General features: G+C 41.7%; 1 protein-coding gene and 1 pseudogene across 1 annotated transcript; one reads left to right on the forward strand and one right to left on the reverse strand.

Annotated features, from left to right (window-relative positions):
• The first annotated feature begins 1,721 nt into the window (after positions 1–1,721).
• Positions 1,722–9,878, forward strand: LOC133893015 (uncharacterized; annotated as a pseudogene).
• A 2,764-nt stretch (positions 9,879–12,642) lies between these two features.
• Positions 12,643–13,251, reverse strand: LOC133893016 (uncharacterized mitochondrial protein AtMg00810-like). Its single transcript, XM_062333995.1, has 2 exons — positions 12,811–13,251; positions 12,643–12,714 (listed from the first exon to the last, which is right to left on the reverse strand). The coding sequence occupies exons 1-2, from the start codon at positions 13,249–13,251 to the stop codon at positions 12,643–12,645; spliced, it is 513 nt and encodes a 170-aa protein (XP_062189979.1).
• Between the last annotated feature and the right edge of the window lie 2,714 nt (positions 13,252–15,965).

Consider the following 15,965-nt stretch of genomic DNA (forward strand, 5'->3'; position numbering starts at 1 on the left):
GCAAGTAGTCATCTTGTTATGATTAAATTTTGTAAACTTTGTATCTTTTTCTAATTTAGTTCCACATTCAAAACTAGTTCTGACCTTTTTTTTTTAGCCCTTGAAATTGACACTTCAATAATTTTGCAAGTAAAATAAAAATTTGATTCTGTTTCTGTCTCAATCTCGGGTTAGTTCTTTTGTTATATTTGATAATTTTTTATATTTTATATGACTTTTTTTTTAATTTCTTGTTTGTTTGTTGCAGCTCCTATTTATCCAATGAATAAGAAATTCAAACCACTCTGCAGAAACACTCCATACACGAATTTGTTTGAACCCAATAATTTATTTCAATTATTAGATTTGAAGATGAATGTTGCAACAACAATTATACCAATGACAATAATAACATTCAATCTAACAATAGTTCTCCCCAATAAAAACAAAGGACACTTATGGACAACAATATCATTATGTTGTTAGCTCTCAAAGTACCAAGAATACTTTCATTAAGCAAGCTGAGTTATAAAATGAGGTAAGTATGTTTTTAAATTATACCCCTATGTCAATATTTTTGTGTGTACCTTTGTTTCATAGTATTAATCATCATACTCAGATAATTGATATTGACTTGCAATTTGATCAAGTTTTCAAGAAGCAAGATTCTCAGGTATGTTATTCCAAATGGTGCATTTTTATATTACATTAGAGCCATATTTCTATAATTTATGCTATATTCTTGTATTTTCGTGTATTCTGAAATTAAAACCACTATATGGTCTCTTATCTTAGCATTCTGGTTAACACATAGTTCATTCTAAAGTCCCTACAACTTCATTTGATGGGAAACATGTTTCACTATTATACATTTCTGATTGTGCCAATAATTCATGATTAACAAAAGTTGCTCATGTGAGCTTTCTATCCGTACTACATTTTTTTTCTCTTTTTTATGTTGCAAAACCCCATTCATATGTCTAGCAAAATCATTGAAGTAAGCAATCTTTTCTGTTTTTTAGTTCTCCTGGAGTGAAATTTATTTGCGAAAGCAAATTTACTGATTGATGCAATGAGTTGGGTAGTATAGCTGAACAACTATATAACAAGCGTATCAATACTAAACATAATAAAGGTTTTGTAGCTTCTATTAAAGATGATCCTCATGCAAAACTTCATTCTGGTTTGAACAATGTCAAAATTCCTAACAAACATTTTGACTGTTGTGGCAAACAATTTTCAATCGATTATTTGCAAAAAACAAAAACTAATGGGAAAAAACAAAAAGACGGTCACATTTTCATTTGCAGAAACCATCTAATTCATGACGTGTCGTTTTTTTATTAGTTTAAAATCTGACTGTAATAAAAAAAATTGGCTAGCTATCGGATAGTTATTCCCGTTAAAAAAATATATTATTCCTCCTATACATGATAGGGCGATATCTTAATCAAGGCTCCTTTTTCGAGTTCGTGACTTTACCATGAAATGTAAAAAATGGCTTAAATTGCACCGCACTAGCGCTCGAAATATATAATCAAGTTCCTGTCCTGTATCAGTCCCGATCACGGATCAATGATATGTGCATGCTATTTTAAGTAATAGATTGCGAACAATATGTTCGGTTTCTACAGTCTAAAGAAGCCTCGTCTAGAGGTCGGGAATTTGTTTGAATCCTACGAGAATCAAATTGTTCTATGTGAATTTTGTGTTTCAGAATTCAGATAAGACATCGGGAGCCTATGACGTGGTATACATAAAAAAAAACCTGAAAATGCAAAAAGTGGCCAAATAATACACAAAGAAAAACGTTTAACTAGAGGCCTGTCACGAAGAAGCAAACACACAAAATCGATTGAGCACCACAGACCACTCAACCACTGGCCAAGCGGCGGGCCGGCACACGCCGCCATGGCTTCTCCACCGCCGTCGTCCGAGCTCGGCTCTCCTCCCCTGAGCCCACTCCAGAGCAGCAAGCAGGGCGCCTCGCCGTAGCATTGAAGCAAAGCATCGAGGCAGCCGCAGCAGCGCCCGAGATCCAGCAGCTGCGGCAAGAGCTCGCGCGCGGCGGTGGGAGACGACAGCGGCGGCGGCAGCAGGACGTGCGCGCTGCCGACGTGGGCGCTCATCGGCGGTATCACGGCGGGCGTGGCCGCGGCGCTGGGGCCGGAGGGCCCGCTGGTGGAGGAGTTCTGAGACAACATACGGAGGTACGCGCTCTACGTGGTGAACGGAGCTAATCCCCACGGTAAGGATGAAAATGGAAGAAAAAGGATGAAAATGGATGAAAATGGTTGAAAAAACTTTCTTAACGTTTTTACTTATATATTTTCTCTCAAAAATATAATCGAAAACAAGAAAGCTACAAACATATACAAACTCAGAAATATCAGATATCAAAAACAAACTAATCCAAACAGAAACAAACTGGTATCAATCAAGAGCCGATAATTCAAACCAGCATGTCCGACCATAAACTGTAAATTTTCAACTTCTATTGGACAAGCAGCGAGCCAGCCCGTCCCTATCCCTGTTCATGTCTCTATCCCTCTTCACCATGTCCTAGCCACGGTTCACAAATGCGACGGTAATTGTCCAAAAATTACGGTTACCGAACTTCTCGGTCCGGTCCGGTTTCAAAAACCGAACAGTAACTGAATTTGAATTAAAAAATTCAAAAAATAATAAAATAATAAAAAATTCAAAAAAATCTAAAAAAAAAACTAGACACGATTCTAAGACCTTCTGTGAAATTGTTTTTCAAAAATAATATCGTTTGCATCATATTCTATAGGGAGTAAGTTTGAAAAAAATGAAAAAAATTGAAGCGTGCGGCTCAGTTATTAACTCATATTAAGGAAAAGTGTAACATGCAAATACATATTTTTCTTGTGTAAAACATATTTTAAGAGAATCTTTAAAATTGACTTCACTTTATTTAGAGTTTTATTAATTTCTCTATGATTTTTACAAAGTTCACAAGCATAAAGTGAATATGTTAAGAAACAACACTGTAATTAACTTTTTCATGTCTACTATTATTTTTTCTACGTAAATCATAGTATAAATAAGCTAATGAAAGTGGTTTCACTAATTTTTGAAGTGTGATGGGTCAGTTATGAATTAATCTAGTCGCAATACATTTACACAATCATGTATATTACAATAACTAATTCATGAGTTCATGTATTTTTAAAAGACATAGGATCATGTAAGAAGACTAACAAAATTAGTTTCATAATTTTTGGATTAGCAAAGAGTAAACTATGCATTTAACTTGGTTTAACAAATATAATTTCTCACAGAAAATTTTGAACTTTTTTATGAGTATAAATACTTTTATCATGTAGATCATGTTACAAGAAAACCAACAAAATTTGTTTCACTTGATTTGAAGTTCAGATAAATTAGTTATTGATTTTACAAGATTGAGATAATTTTTGGATTTTTTGTTGAACTTCACTGAAAATCGAGAAAACCGCTCGATAAATCGAGAAAACTGAGCGGTTACCGAGAAAACCGAGCGGTTACCGACAATGCGGAAAATTCGAGAAAACCGCTCAATAAATCGCAAAAACCGCTCGGTAGCCGGTCCAAACCGACCGGTTACCGAACGGCTAAAATCGCGATTTTTTTTCAAATTTCAAATTTTGCCAAATGAATTTTCTCCGATTTTTTTTTGAATTTTTGATCGGTAACCGCGGTTATCGCGAATTTTTGATTACCGCCGGAGCTAGCTGCTCACGCCTTTGCTCCTCACGCGACTGTTCAATCAAGAACGAGTTAAATTTAAGTTTCAGATACCAACAAGTAGCTTTCCAGTTTACATAGCAAACATCAGCAAGCTATCCAAAAATGATATATGCAATTATCTAAGAAATATGCACCTAGGAATGCAAAGCTGATGAACCACCTAAAGGAACTTCTTTCGGGAAAAAAAATAAAGAAACTAGGCTACAAGAGGATCTGCATAAAACGATGTTCAGTATGTGCCTATGCAAGTGTCAGCTCTCTAGGAACAGTGTAAGGTTAACACAGCAAACATGCAGCCTTGCCGAAGCCCTCAAACAGAACAAAATATTTCCACACAACCCTAAATATTTTCATCGTGTAGACACAATGGCAAGACTTAGACCAGAACATAACATTTAACTGTTCACATAATGACATATAAGTCACAAATAGATAAATTTACGCACATAGTCACAATAATAGCCTAATAAAATAACAAAACATATAGACAAATATTCTTCCACTTAGCCTATAACTCATCAGTATCATTCCTCATGTCTAGATCACTTTCTATTTCTTCTTTATCCTCATTCTCATTCTCCCCCCCCCTCTTCTCCTTCTCCTACAATTAAAACATGCAGAACATGTAAAAATATAAGAGTGGGAAAAACATTGTGCAGAATTGCAGATTTTAGAAAACACACCTTAGTTATCAATTTATTCGCCATGGCAGTAGACAGAACCTCAAGATCACTCACAATTGAAGCTACATTGTTAGAATATGGAAATTCAAAGTGAAAGACAAAGCCAGTAGATAGATACATTAGTAAAAGAAAAAAAAATCAATCATTGCACAATTGTAACTAAAAAAATCATCACCGTTTCTTGATGCCTTTACCCAATCTTTAGTGCAAATAAAATCTTCTACCATCAATGAATCAAGATAACTACGGTAATGATCAATGACACGACCACCGATACTAAAAGCAGACTCAGATGTAACCGTTGACACTTAAAGAATAGGATACTCTTCTCTCTTGTTATTCCACCATGCTAGAATATCAAATTCACCACTAAACTTCAAAAGTGGGTCTGACATGTATTTCTCTAACTCATTTGATTTGTATAGATCATGTTCACTTGTATCATATAAGAAGCTTTCTAGTTCATCATCTATATTTTCCATTAACACGTCAGCTGTGTTACTGGGTTCATGTGCTTTACTCTTTGTCGTTAAAGATAAAGGTGCAGAAGTAGCATAAAATTGATATAATTTCTTTATCACACTAACAACCTCGTCAAGTTCAACTTGATACATATCATCATAGAACTTCTTCATGTAGAATTCTATTAACTTTTTCTTGTACCTAGGATTAAGAAAGCATATCACAACAAGAGCAATGTTGGACCGCTTCTAATATTTCTCAAACTTTTAATTCATAGCAGCTGTCATTTCACCAATCGTGATATCTTCACTAACACACCATTCAACAAGCAAAACATTTATCTCACAAAAATCTCTATAAAACAAGTTTGCAGTTGGATATGAAGTACCAGAGAAAATTTCAGTAAAACCATAGAATTTCTTCTAGCACTGAAAAAGTAGTACCTTGTTCCATTCAGCAAGAGATGAAGAAATTTTCTCATACCTAAGGCGATTTGAAGACTTAAGCCTCACAAAAGTAGCCTTGTAGTACAAGGCATCCCTCAGCATCAGATAGGTTGAATTCTATCTTAGTGAAACATCAAGTGAGAGACCCTTCAATGTGTCCAACCCAGACTCAGTAGCATGTTTCATGAGTTCCTCCCACTGCAATGGAGAGCTCTTCACAGCTAGTACAAGTGCTTTGACTTTGTTAATTGTTCCTAAAATTACTTTCAATCCATCTCTAACAACTAAATTGAGTATGTGACAGGCACATCTCACATGAAAAAAATAGACCATCACAAACTAAAAAACATTCACATTGAGATAAAAAAATTTATATCATTGACAGCCACTTCTTTTGCACTAGCATTATCCAGAGTCAAGGCAAATAATTTCTTTTCAATGTACCATCTAACCATAACTTCAGTGAAGGTTTCTGACAACCTTTCACTAGTATGCCATCCTTCTACATGGAAGAAACTGATAATTCTCTTCTGAATATGTCAATCATCATCTATCCAATGAATGGTGACATACATGTATGATTTGTTCTAACATAATGTCCATATATCTATGGTTGCACTAAAATGACAATGGACAGTTTTAAAGTATGCATACAACTTCTCCTTTATGTCTATTATTTTTTTTCTCCTAAAAGTGACACAAGACTTGATTGGAAAGCTTTGGAGTAGGGACTTAATAAAATCAATAAAATATTCATGCTCAACTATATTGAAAAGGTACTCATGCATAGTTATTGCCAAGTAAAGTTTCTTTACGCTAGCTTCTTGATAATACCTATAAGCCTGAACATGAGTAATGTTATTCCATGATCCTTATCAACTTTAAGCTGTTGTTGGCCTTTTACAATACCATGTGCTGACTTCAAATAGTTCTTAAATTCAGTTGTTCCATGGTTGCTCTTAGCTCTATATTTGGTCTTGCAATTTGAGAAATTGCAATATCCCACAACTTCTCAAACTTCTACCTGTTCACCTCCACTATCTCTTTTTTCTTGGTAAAGTACTGCCAGGTTTCAGATGTGCATTTCTTATGCCTCTTTACAATAAGCTAAGGTTGCTCTTTCTCTTGCTCATCAATATGAACAATATCTAGTGTAATACTCGCACTTGCAGACCTCTCAGATCTTGCAATTTATTATAGAAAAATTGAGATAAAAAACAAATTACATGAGACATAAGTTTATTATAACAATTTACCAACATATTGCTTGAATTGAATTATTTGGGACACTATACATAACATATGCACCTGGATTGTGTCCTACTCTAGTGGAGTGCTGCAATTATAGTATGATCAAACAAGGCAAACATCTGTGGCAAATAACAAGACAAACATCTCATATGAGCTTTATCTATTACAGTATGACCAAACAAGATAAACATCTGCAAACATCTGTGGCAAATGATGAAATGATCAAACAAGATAAACATCTACAAACATCTTTCCAGTAAGCATATGCGGTTATGCACTTTATCTATTGGAGCACAATGGCAAATGATCAAACAAGACAAACATCTGCAAGTCAGTGATGTACATAATGAAATGTAGTAAAAGAATTTATGGACAGGTTCGGACCACACTGAGCGTAACACCCTACTCCTGTGTGTATGCTATAAATGCTCTGAGAATGTCTCTCTGAGTGCTTGCTGGGTTACAAGAATATTTGTCTAGTCTAGAGCTTCGTGCTCCTTGTCTTCGGCCTATCTAAGCTTCTGTGCTTGTCGCCGGTTGCCGAGGATTCGATCTAGTCCGAACTCGTCCTTACTCAGTCTTGCCTCCTCCCTCTCTGGGGAGCCCGCCCCGCCTTAAATACCCGCCGGGCGATAGCGTGCCCAGAAAGGGATGGCGCGAGTTCCAAGGTGCATAAATGGAAAGCAACTATCATGGGCTGCTGCGCGAGGTGATGGGGAGGGTTAAAAATGCGCCCCGTCCGGTCTTGTTCGTCATCATGCCGTTTTTCAACGGGCGCCGCGGGAAGGGCCCACCGGGCAGTCACCGAGCAGCCCGGCGTGCCCGCCCAGTCAGAGTGAGCCTGACACAGCAGGGCGGCAGGCGGGACGCCTTGGGCTTCGCGACGTTATCCCGAGGCGCGTCGGATGTCGCGCGATGGGACCTGTGCATTAAATGCCCCCACGCCTTCCTGCCAGGCCGTGACAGGGACTGGCAGCGAGTGTGAGGGGAGCAGTTGGAAGTGACAGGCTATGCGCCCTCTTAAATGCAGCATCGGGCCTCTCACCGGCTGACATCTCACCGCTGGACCTCTGTGGGGGCCACCGGCGAAGGACTTCTCAGACTCTCGGGGAACCGAGTGCTCGGGGGCCACTGTTTACGGCCCCGAGCACTCTCTCCCGGTACTGACTGTTCGGGTCTTTGGTGAACCGAGTGCTCGGGGGTCACTGTTTATGGCTCCGAGCACTCTCTCCCGGAACTGACTTTCTTTGGGTCCTCGGGGGACTCGGGTGCTCGGGGGCCACTGCTCACAACCCCGAGCACCCTCTTCCTGGTACTTGGCTTTTCATATCGTCGGGGGACTTGAGTGCTCGGGGGCCACTGTTCGCAGCCCCGAGCACTCTCTTCTCGGTACTTGGTTTTCTCGGGTCATCGGGGAACTCAGGTACTCGGGGATAACTGTTCATGGCCCCGAGCACCCTCTCCCGGGACTTGGTCTTCTCGTACCTCGCGGAGATAATCCCTGTGGGAGGGTGCCACATGGCAACCTGCTGATCTGGCCTTGGGACTCGAGGACCCCTGGTTCTTGTGTCACCGACAATATCCATCTCATATGAGCTTCATGTTCTGAATTTAGCTGTTTCACCATTATATTGCAGTCTAAATTGCGTCAGATGCAAACCAAAAAAGGCACATATGTTGGCATTGACAGCAACATGCGGCGGCGGCAGCTCCAGGAGGAAGTGATGGGACTTGGATCCAGAAGGCGCTTCTCCGGTTGGCAGCATTGTGGTTTGTGGGCAGGCATCTGCGTCTCTATGTCTGACCAGATTGTAGGGCAGGGCCGACAAGCCGAGGGCGACGACGTGCAGGCCAGGGGTGACGTGCAGGCTGGGCCGCCGAGGGTCTAGGGCGATGTCACGCAGGGCGGGGGCTGAGGGTGACGGCAACGTCGTGCAGGCAAGGGGCAGAGGGCAGTGGCGCGAAGTGCAGAGGGTGACCGGTCGATGATGCGTTGGCCAGGGGCAGCAGCGCATAGTCGAGGGCCGAGGGCGGCGGTCGCTCTGGGCGAGACCTGACCAGATGATAGCGCGCTGGCCGGAGGCAGCGCGTAGGCCGAGGCTAGGTGACAACTAGGGCTTGAGGGCAAGGCAGCGGTAGAGTGTCGAGTGCTCGAGTGCGTGTGCGTCGAAGGTGCCCCTTCATGTCGTTGTGGACCTGTGGGCTAGGCTGTTGACTCACAGACACATGTAGGCTAAATGGGATTTTCGTGGGAATATCCTGATTAAAAACGGGATATCGAAAATACGGCCGGGAAAGCAGCAAAACCATTTTTTAACCCGTTTTCGTCCCATTTCGCATAAGTTCAAAAATCCAAAATCGATCGAGATAAAAATGGAAAATAGGATGGGACATGATGAGATTTCTCCTGCCTGTTTTCGACCCTATCCGCTAGGGAGTGCTTTCCCATCCTCATCTATATTTAGTTATTAGAGGAAAGTTTTCTTTTATTCTCATCTTCGTGGAAAATTTTGTGAGGATCAGATCTCAATAAGAATGTAAAATTGAATCATATAAGTAATTTATTGATGCATACGAGGGTAATTAATATAGGATAAATTAAATATCGTAGATTGAACAAAAATATAAAAGTAATTTATTATTTCTTCTGTGTAATATAATATTTGTACATTTATATATTAAAAAAACATGTATATATGTTATATCAGAGATATAATGAGGAGCAATGATGGAGAACGTCTTTCTATCTCCGTCCTCATATAAGTTTGTATAGATCAAATTTTTTCACACATCTCTACTACTTAAAAAATACATAGTGATTCTCGCACCAGGCAGGACGTCATGCTTCCAGTCCTGCAGACTATCCCTAAACTTCACAAAAATTATCAACCTCGTACCACTCAATCTCTACTACTCCGCTCGTATGTGTTCCACTCCAAAAAATCCCGCTCCGGCGTTTCGCCTTTGGCTCGCGCGCTTCTTGCCCAGCGTGTTGTGCCATACACATTGATTGCCTCCCGTAGCTCCTGACTAATATCCGCATATGGACGAGCCTAATAACTAGTATCTTCTAATAAAAACATTCCTCATAAATTACTGAAAAACGGAGCTCTATTGTCATCTTTAGTGGTAACATCAGCACAGGGTGGCATACACGGTGCTGCAGCCTATCGTGGAGCTGCTCAAGAACCCCGTCACGGCGATGCTCATGGTGGTGGTCCTCGCCGGCAGCGGCTTCCTCGTGTCGCAGGTTCTCAACACCGTGGTCGGCAACTCCGACTTCATCTACAGGTACGAGCAGTAGTGTAGTAGCCCAGGTAGCGCGCGTCTGTGGCAGCGGATGGAGATGTACGTGCCACGGTGCCAGTGGTTCTCTTGCTGAAAGTTCAAAATGGGAATGCATGCCTTCCGTTTCTATTAAGACCGTCTCTAATTATATATTTTTTATTTCGTTTCTTTTTTATTTTTTTTCTATTCTTATTTTTTTTATTTTCTTGCATCTTTAACAACTTATTATTAAGAGGAATCGTGAAGAGAAAGAAGAGAATCCTATCCTCTGAAAGTAATGACCATGTGAATCCTTTCGTGACAAAAACTGTAAAAAGAAATTATTGAAACGCTGAAAGAAAAAAAATCCATTCATAACAAGATTTTCACCTGACCGGAATACATTATGTTGTATTTTATCGGTCTATCAGGCTTCGGTTCGTATCGAGCGCCCAGGACGCATGGCAATCATCCGGGCGGGCGAGCTGAGCCCAACTTCCGATTTGAGGACGCGCGCTAGCATTTCAAGTTTCGTGCGACACGGTCTGTTAGAGCGAGACGGTTTATAAGAGGCCATGAGTGTTTCCATATATTGAACCAGCTTCGCCTATTAGTATTCCGATATATTAAACCAGCTTCCCCCTTTTTTTAATTTTTGAGTTAATTTTTTTCTTGTTAATATTTTTTCAAAACTTATGAGTCAAACTTTTTCTTGATAATTTTTCTTAAATTTTCGGAGCTAACTTTTTCTAGTTGATTTTTATCTAAACTTTTTTTGTCCTTTTTTTGACTCTAGAGGTAATTTTTGTCTCAAAAGTTTTAAGTTAAATTTTTTCTCATTAATTTTTTTCTTAAATTTTTTGAGCCAAACCTTTCCTCGGTCCTGCTCGCGATTCCTGTTACCCTCAGGCTGTCGGCTCGTGCACGAGTAGGAATGCGCGTGCACTAATTAGCACCGTCCCGAGCTGAGCTGCGCTGCTAGCTCGACACTACCAGGAACTGGTGTGCGTGCGGGGTGGATGCGATCGAGGGATGACAGGGCACTTGGCTCGCCGGCCCAGCCTGACCCGGTGCGCGATGAGGTCGGTCGCTGCCCACGAGGCCACGTTGAGCCTTGTCCTTCTGAACGGCCTTCTCAGCCAGCAGCTTAGGCTGGCCTTTGCAGATGCTTTAGGAAAGGAAAAAAAAAATATACATTGTCTTTTTTCAAGTATTGTTTGAGTCTGTTGGTTTCTCTTCAAATCGTAAAAATAGATATTACATCTCCTCCAACCATTTAAACTGGTGCAATTTCTTGACATGAGTTAAGCTGCATGTTTTTTCTTTTTTTCAAGCTTCCTCTTCATAAAATATGATGTAAGGATATTATTTTTAAAAATTTTCACAAAAGGTTTTAGAATTGTCTCTAGATTTTTTAAAATTTTTGTAATTTTTATGATTCTTTTGGATTTTTTATATCACGTCAGCGAAACACGGATAATAGGGTAGGGTGAGTTGGCACCACGTAGAACAAAATTATCATCAAAATCTGTTAAAGATATAAATTGCATCGGTTTAAATAGTTGAAGGAGATAGATATCTGATTTTACGGTTGGAGTAGAATATATGGACTGGAGCAATAGTTGAAGAAGATAATATAGACTTTTTTTCCCTTAGGAAATGACAAGGCGATGGGCCTTCGGATGAACGGACCCCTTCAACCGAACTGAACAGATTTGACATGAAAAACTGAAGAGGCAAACCTACGGCGGCCGTTTTCAAATCTTAAAGAAAAAAATGGACCTTTTTCGGTCAGTATGGCGCCCTTTTGTGAAAAAAACAAAGCTACGAGCTCAAACGCTGAAAAGGTTCAGTCCTGTTTCACAAATCACTGTCGCGTGTGTTTTGTTGCTCCAGTTCAGACATGATGAAACCCGCTCCAGTAGTCCAGTTCACTTCAGTCCTGACGCGCACGCCGCTCAGTCCCCCAACGGTTCCATCAGTGCCACTCCACGCCCGTGCACTGCCATCACTCTCACCTTGTCTCGTCTGCATTCTTCAGGCCCATGATGCTTAAAGACGCTATGGACCACCATTGTACGACCTGTGATTATCCAAGCTAGCTCAATCAGCAGGGAATTCATGCAAAGGTCGATGTGAGTGTGTCCTTCAAGTCCAGCCAATTGCTAGTTTATCCCACGATCATCGGTGTAGGAGTGAGAGAGAATCAACACCGAGTTGTGTTGATCACCGAGTACAGGCTATATGTATGTACAAAGGGCGAGGGCTCATAACCGACGAGCTAACAACCTCAGCTAACAAGTAGGATCGTGCCTACTATCTAGAATACGATCAGTTACATGCAAATGGTTTGCTAACACCCCCACACAGACTGAGCGTCGTTGCCGTCGACGATGCACAAGCTGGACCTGAATGTTTTGAACGTCGAGGTCGGCAGACCCTTTGTCATAACATCAGCAAATTGCAGGTCAGTGGGAACATGCAAGATTTTGTATTCTCCGAGCGCAACTTTTTTTCAGGAACGAAAAGATGTCCAATTTGATGTGTTTGGTGTGCTTGTGGTGTATTGGATTCTCTGATATGTACACGACGGACACATTATCGTAGTAGATGATGGACGCTTGCTTGATGTCGCTGCTGAGTTCATGCATGAGCTGTTGAAGCCAACAACATTCTGCCATGGCGTTGGTGACAACTCTATACTCTGCTTCGGCGTTGGATCTGGACACTGTTGGTTGCCGCTTTGATGATCACGAGACAAGAGACTCATCGAGATAAATGAAATAGCCCGAGGTGGAGAATCACGTGTCCGGGCATCTTGCCCAGTCGGCATCAGAGTATGCACATACATCAAGCGATGGCGAGACATGTATCTACAAGCCGAAAGATGTAGGCTCACGAACATAGCGAAGGATTCTTTTGAGGAGCGCAAGATGCGAGTCATGTGGATCATGCATGTGTAGACATGCCTGTTGCACGGCGTAAGCGAGGTCCGACCGCGTCAAGGTGAGGTATTGTAATGCGCCGGTGAGGCTACGGTAGTCAGACTGGTCGTCGATTGGTCGTCCTCCATCTACAACAAGCTTGAAGGATGTGCCAACTGGAGTGGACACCGCCTTGCACGTTGTCATGCCTGCGCGCTTGAGGTCTTCCTCTGCATACTTCTGTTGTGACAAAAAGGAACCAGCGGAGGTGCATCGAACCTTGATGCCCAGGAAGTAGTGCAGTTGGCCCAGGTCTTTGATTGTGAACGTGTCATGAAGTTGTTGGATGATGTCGTGAAGGAGTGTGCCATCGGAGGCTGTCAACACTATGTCATCAACATAGAGAAGTAACAACGGCTTGGTGGAACCGCGCTTGAGGACAAATAGTGAGGCGTCGAAACGTGTCGCGGCGAACCCAATCTTCATGGTGATGGCGGTGAAGCGGTGAAACCAGGCCCTGGACGTCTGTTTGAGTCCATAGAGGGACTTCGACAAGCGGTAGACATGGTGTGGTTGCAACTCATCGATGAAACCAGCCGGCTGAAGACAATGAACTTGCTCGTCGAGGAAGCCGTGAAGAAAAGCTTTGCTCACGTCCAATTGGTGAACCAGCCAATAACGGAGGCTGCTAGGGTGAGGACAGCGTGGATCATGGCCGGTTTAACCATAGGACTAAACATTTGGTTGAAGTCGATCCACGAGCATTGAGTGAACCCACAGACGATCTACCTAGCCTTGTGCCGCTCCAAGGTGCCATCAGCTTGCATCTTGTGTTTAAAGATCCTTTTCCCTGTGAACATGAGAATGCGGTGGACGAGGTACAAGTTGCCACATATTGTTAGCCATTAGAGCATCATATTCAACCTTCATTATAGCCTTCCAATTTGGGTCGCGCAAGGCGGCACGAATGGTGGATGGAATGGGCGAAATTGGTGGAGCAGTGGCAAGGTTGGCATAGTGTGGGTTGGGTTTAAACACACTTGCGCATGTGCGTGTGAGCATGTGGTGAGGTGCAGGGGGCAGCGGTGATGCCAGAGGTGGGTGTGTAGATGTTGTAGGCTATGTTGCCTATGGCGAGAGCTGAGGTAGTGAGGGAGAGCTGGAGGCAGGGCGAGCTGAGGTGAGACTCGAGAGCCCGGCTCAGGAGTGTCAGTAGACACACGCTTTGTTGTGTCATATGCAGGTAGCTGCAGATGTCTGTCGGCTTGTGTCACAACGTGGTGTGGTTGCTGGTCAAGGGTGTCACACGAGTAATGTGTGGGCAGTTTGGATGCTGGTACGCACAGAGCTGATGGAGAGGAAAAGGGAAAGCAGTCTTTAACTAACTGCACATGATGTGAGATCAAGACACGCCTAGTACCAAGATTAAAGCACATATACCCTTTGTGCTCAGGGGAGAAGCCGAGATGAACGCAAGCTACAGACTGTGGAGCTAGCTTGTGGGGGGCAACAACGGTCGTATTTGGGTAGCAAAGGCACCCAAAGACGCGTAAGAGTTCATAGTCAGGTGGGGAGCCAAAAAGCAGTTCATATGGTGTAGTGAGAGCTTTTTGTCTGCATGGCCGGCGGTTGAGGAGGAAAGTGGCAGTTGTAAGTGCTTCGACCCATAAGTGGTAAGGTAGGGAATCTTGGAGTAGTAAGGTTCACATCGATTCATTTAAGGTATGAAGGATCCTTTCCACTTTCCCATTTTGTTGGGATGTATAAGGACATGAAAGATGAAACACAATGCCTTGTTTGGAGTAGAATGAGCGAAGGGCAGTATTATCAAGCTCTCTTTCATTGTCGGACTGGAGACAACGAATGTTGCTAGAAAATTGCGTTTGCACATAGGAAGAAAAAGCTATGATTTTTGCAGCAACTCCAGACTTAGTCTGCAATGGAAGGGTCCAAACAAAGTGAGTGTAATTGTCGAGAATAGCAAGATAGTATTGAAAACCAGTAATACTAACAACTAGAGACGTCCATACATCGCAAAAAAAAAAGTTGAAAGGAAAAATGAGAATGGGAATTGGAATTGGAAAAAGGCAGTCGTGTGTGTTTACCTAAGTAGCAAGCATGATAGTTATTCAGGAGCTCCTTATTACATTGGAAATCAAAGGATTGAAAATATGTTTAAAGGACTATTGGTCAGGATGTCCAAGGCATCTATGCCAAGTGTCGGCTGAAATAGTAAGAAGAGCTCGAGCTGCTAGGGATGATGACGGGTAGAGCTGGTAGAGATCGCCCTCATTGTTACATCGGAGAAGTTTCGTCTTGGTTTGTAGGTCCTTTATAGAAAAGCCAAAAGGGTCAAACTCAATTGAGACGGAATTATCGCGAGTAAGATGATGAACAGAGAGTAAATTCTTGATGAGAGTAGGAGCAACAAGAATGTTGGAGAGGTGGAGAGGGTGAAAATTGGCAGGGATGATGAAAGTTCATTTAGTCCTTTGTGTATTTTTGGTAATTAATGACAATACATATGAACTAACAATGTTGTTGAAGAATTTTTAGTAGGTTGTTCCATAGGTGATGTATGGAGAAGAGATATGTATTAAGATGAATGAGCTCTAGGTGATGCTCGGAAGGAGAAGCTCAGAGAAGGTTGACAATAAACATAAGGCTAAGTCACTTGTGGAGACTAAGTGACTAAAGATATAAAGTTTTCAATTGAGGTTTAATGGATTAACTCATGTGCTTTGTGTTTGAGAGTGAGTTGGGGTTAGATTCCTTAAGAAGGCAAGACCTGAATTGAGATATTCTATATGCCAAGAGTGAAGAACAAGATTAGACTCCATATATGATAAAGTGAATGTATTGAAGATGTCGGATACAAAATGAGTTTCTATGGTAAGACGATGAAGGGCAAGCAAGACTCGGCTGCAATGGACCATCCAGTGACGAAGGGCAAACAAATGACTTGGTGCTGAAGGACCAAGGCGGTGGTGAAGAGCGAGTGCAGGGTTTGCGCTAATACCGTGCGAGTCCATGAAAAGCTATGGGTGATTTACATTAATCACATGAAGAATCAAGAAGAGATGAAGTGAACAATATATAGAAGTTGGCAACCCTTAAGGTTTGCAAAAAAGAAGCGGTACTTGAAGGTATTCAAAGGCTCAAATTAGTTCAAACGAGTTTTATATTTGAATTTGAGTATA

Source organism: Phragmites australis, chromosome 15, assembly GCF_958298935.1.
Source record: "Phragmites australis chromosome 15, lpPhrAust1.1, whole genome shotgun sequence".
Taxonomy (NCBI): domain Eukaryota; kingdom Viridiplantae; phylum Streptophyta; class Magnoliopsida; order Poales; family Poaceae; genus Phragmites; species Phragmites australis.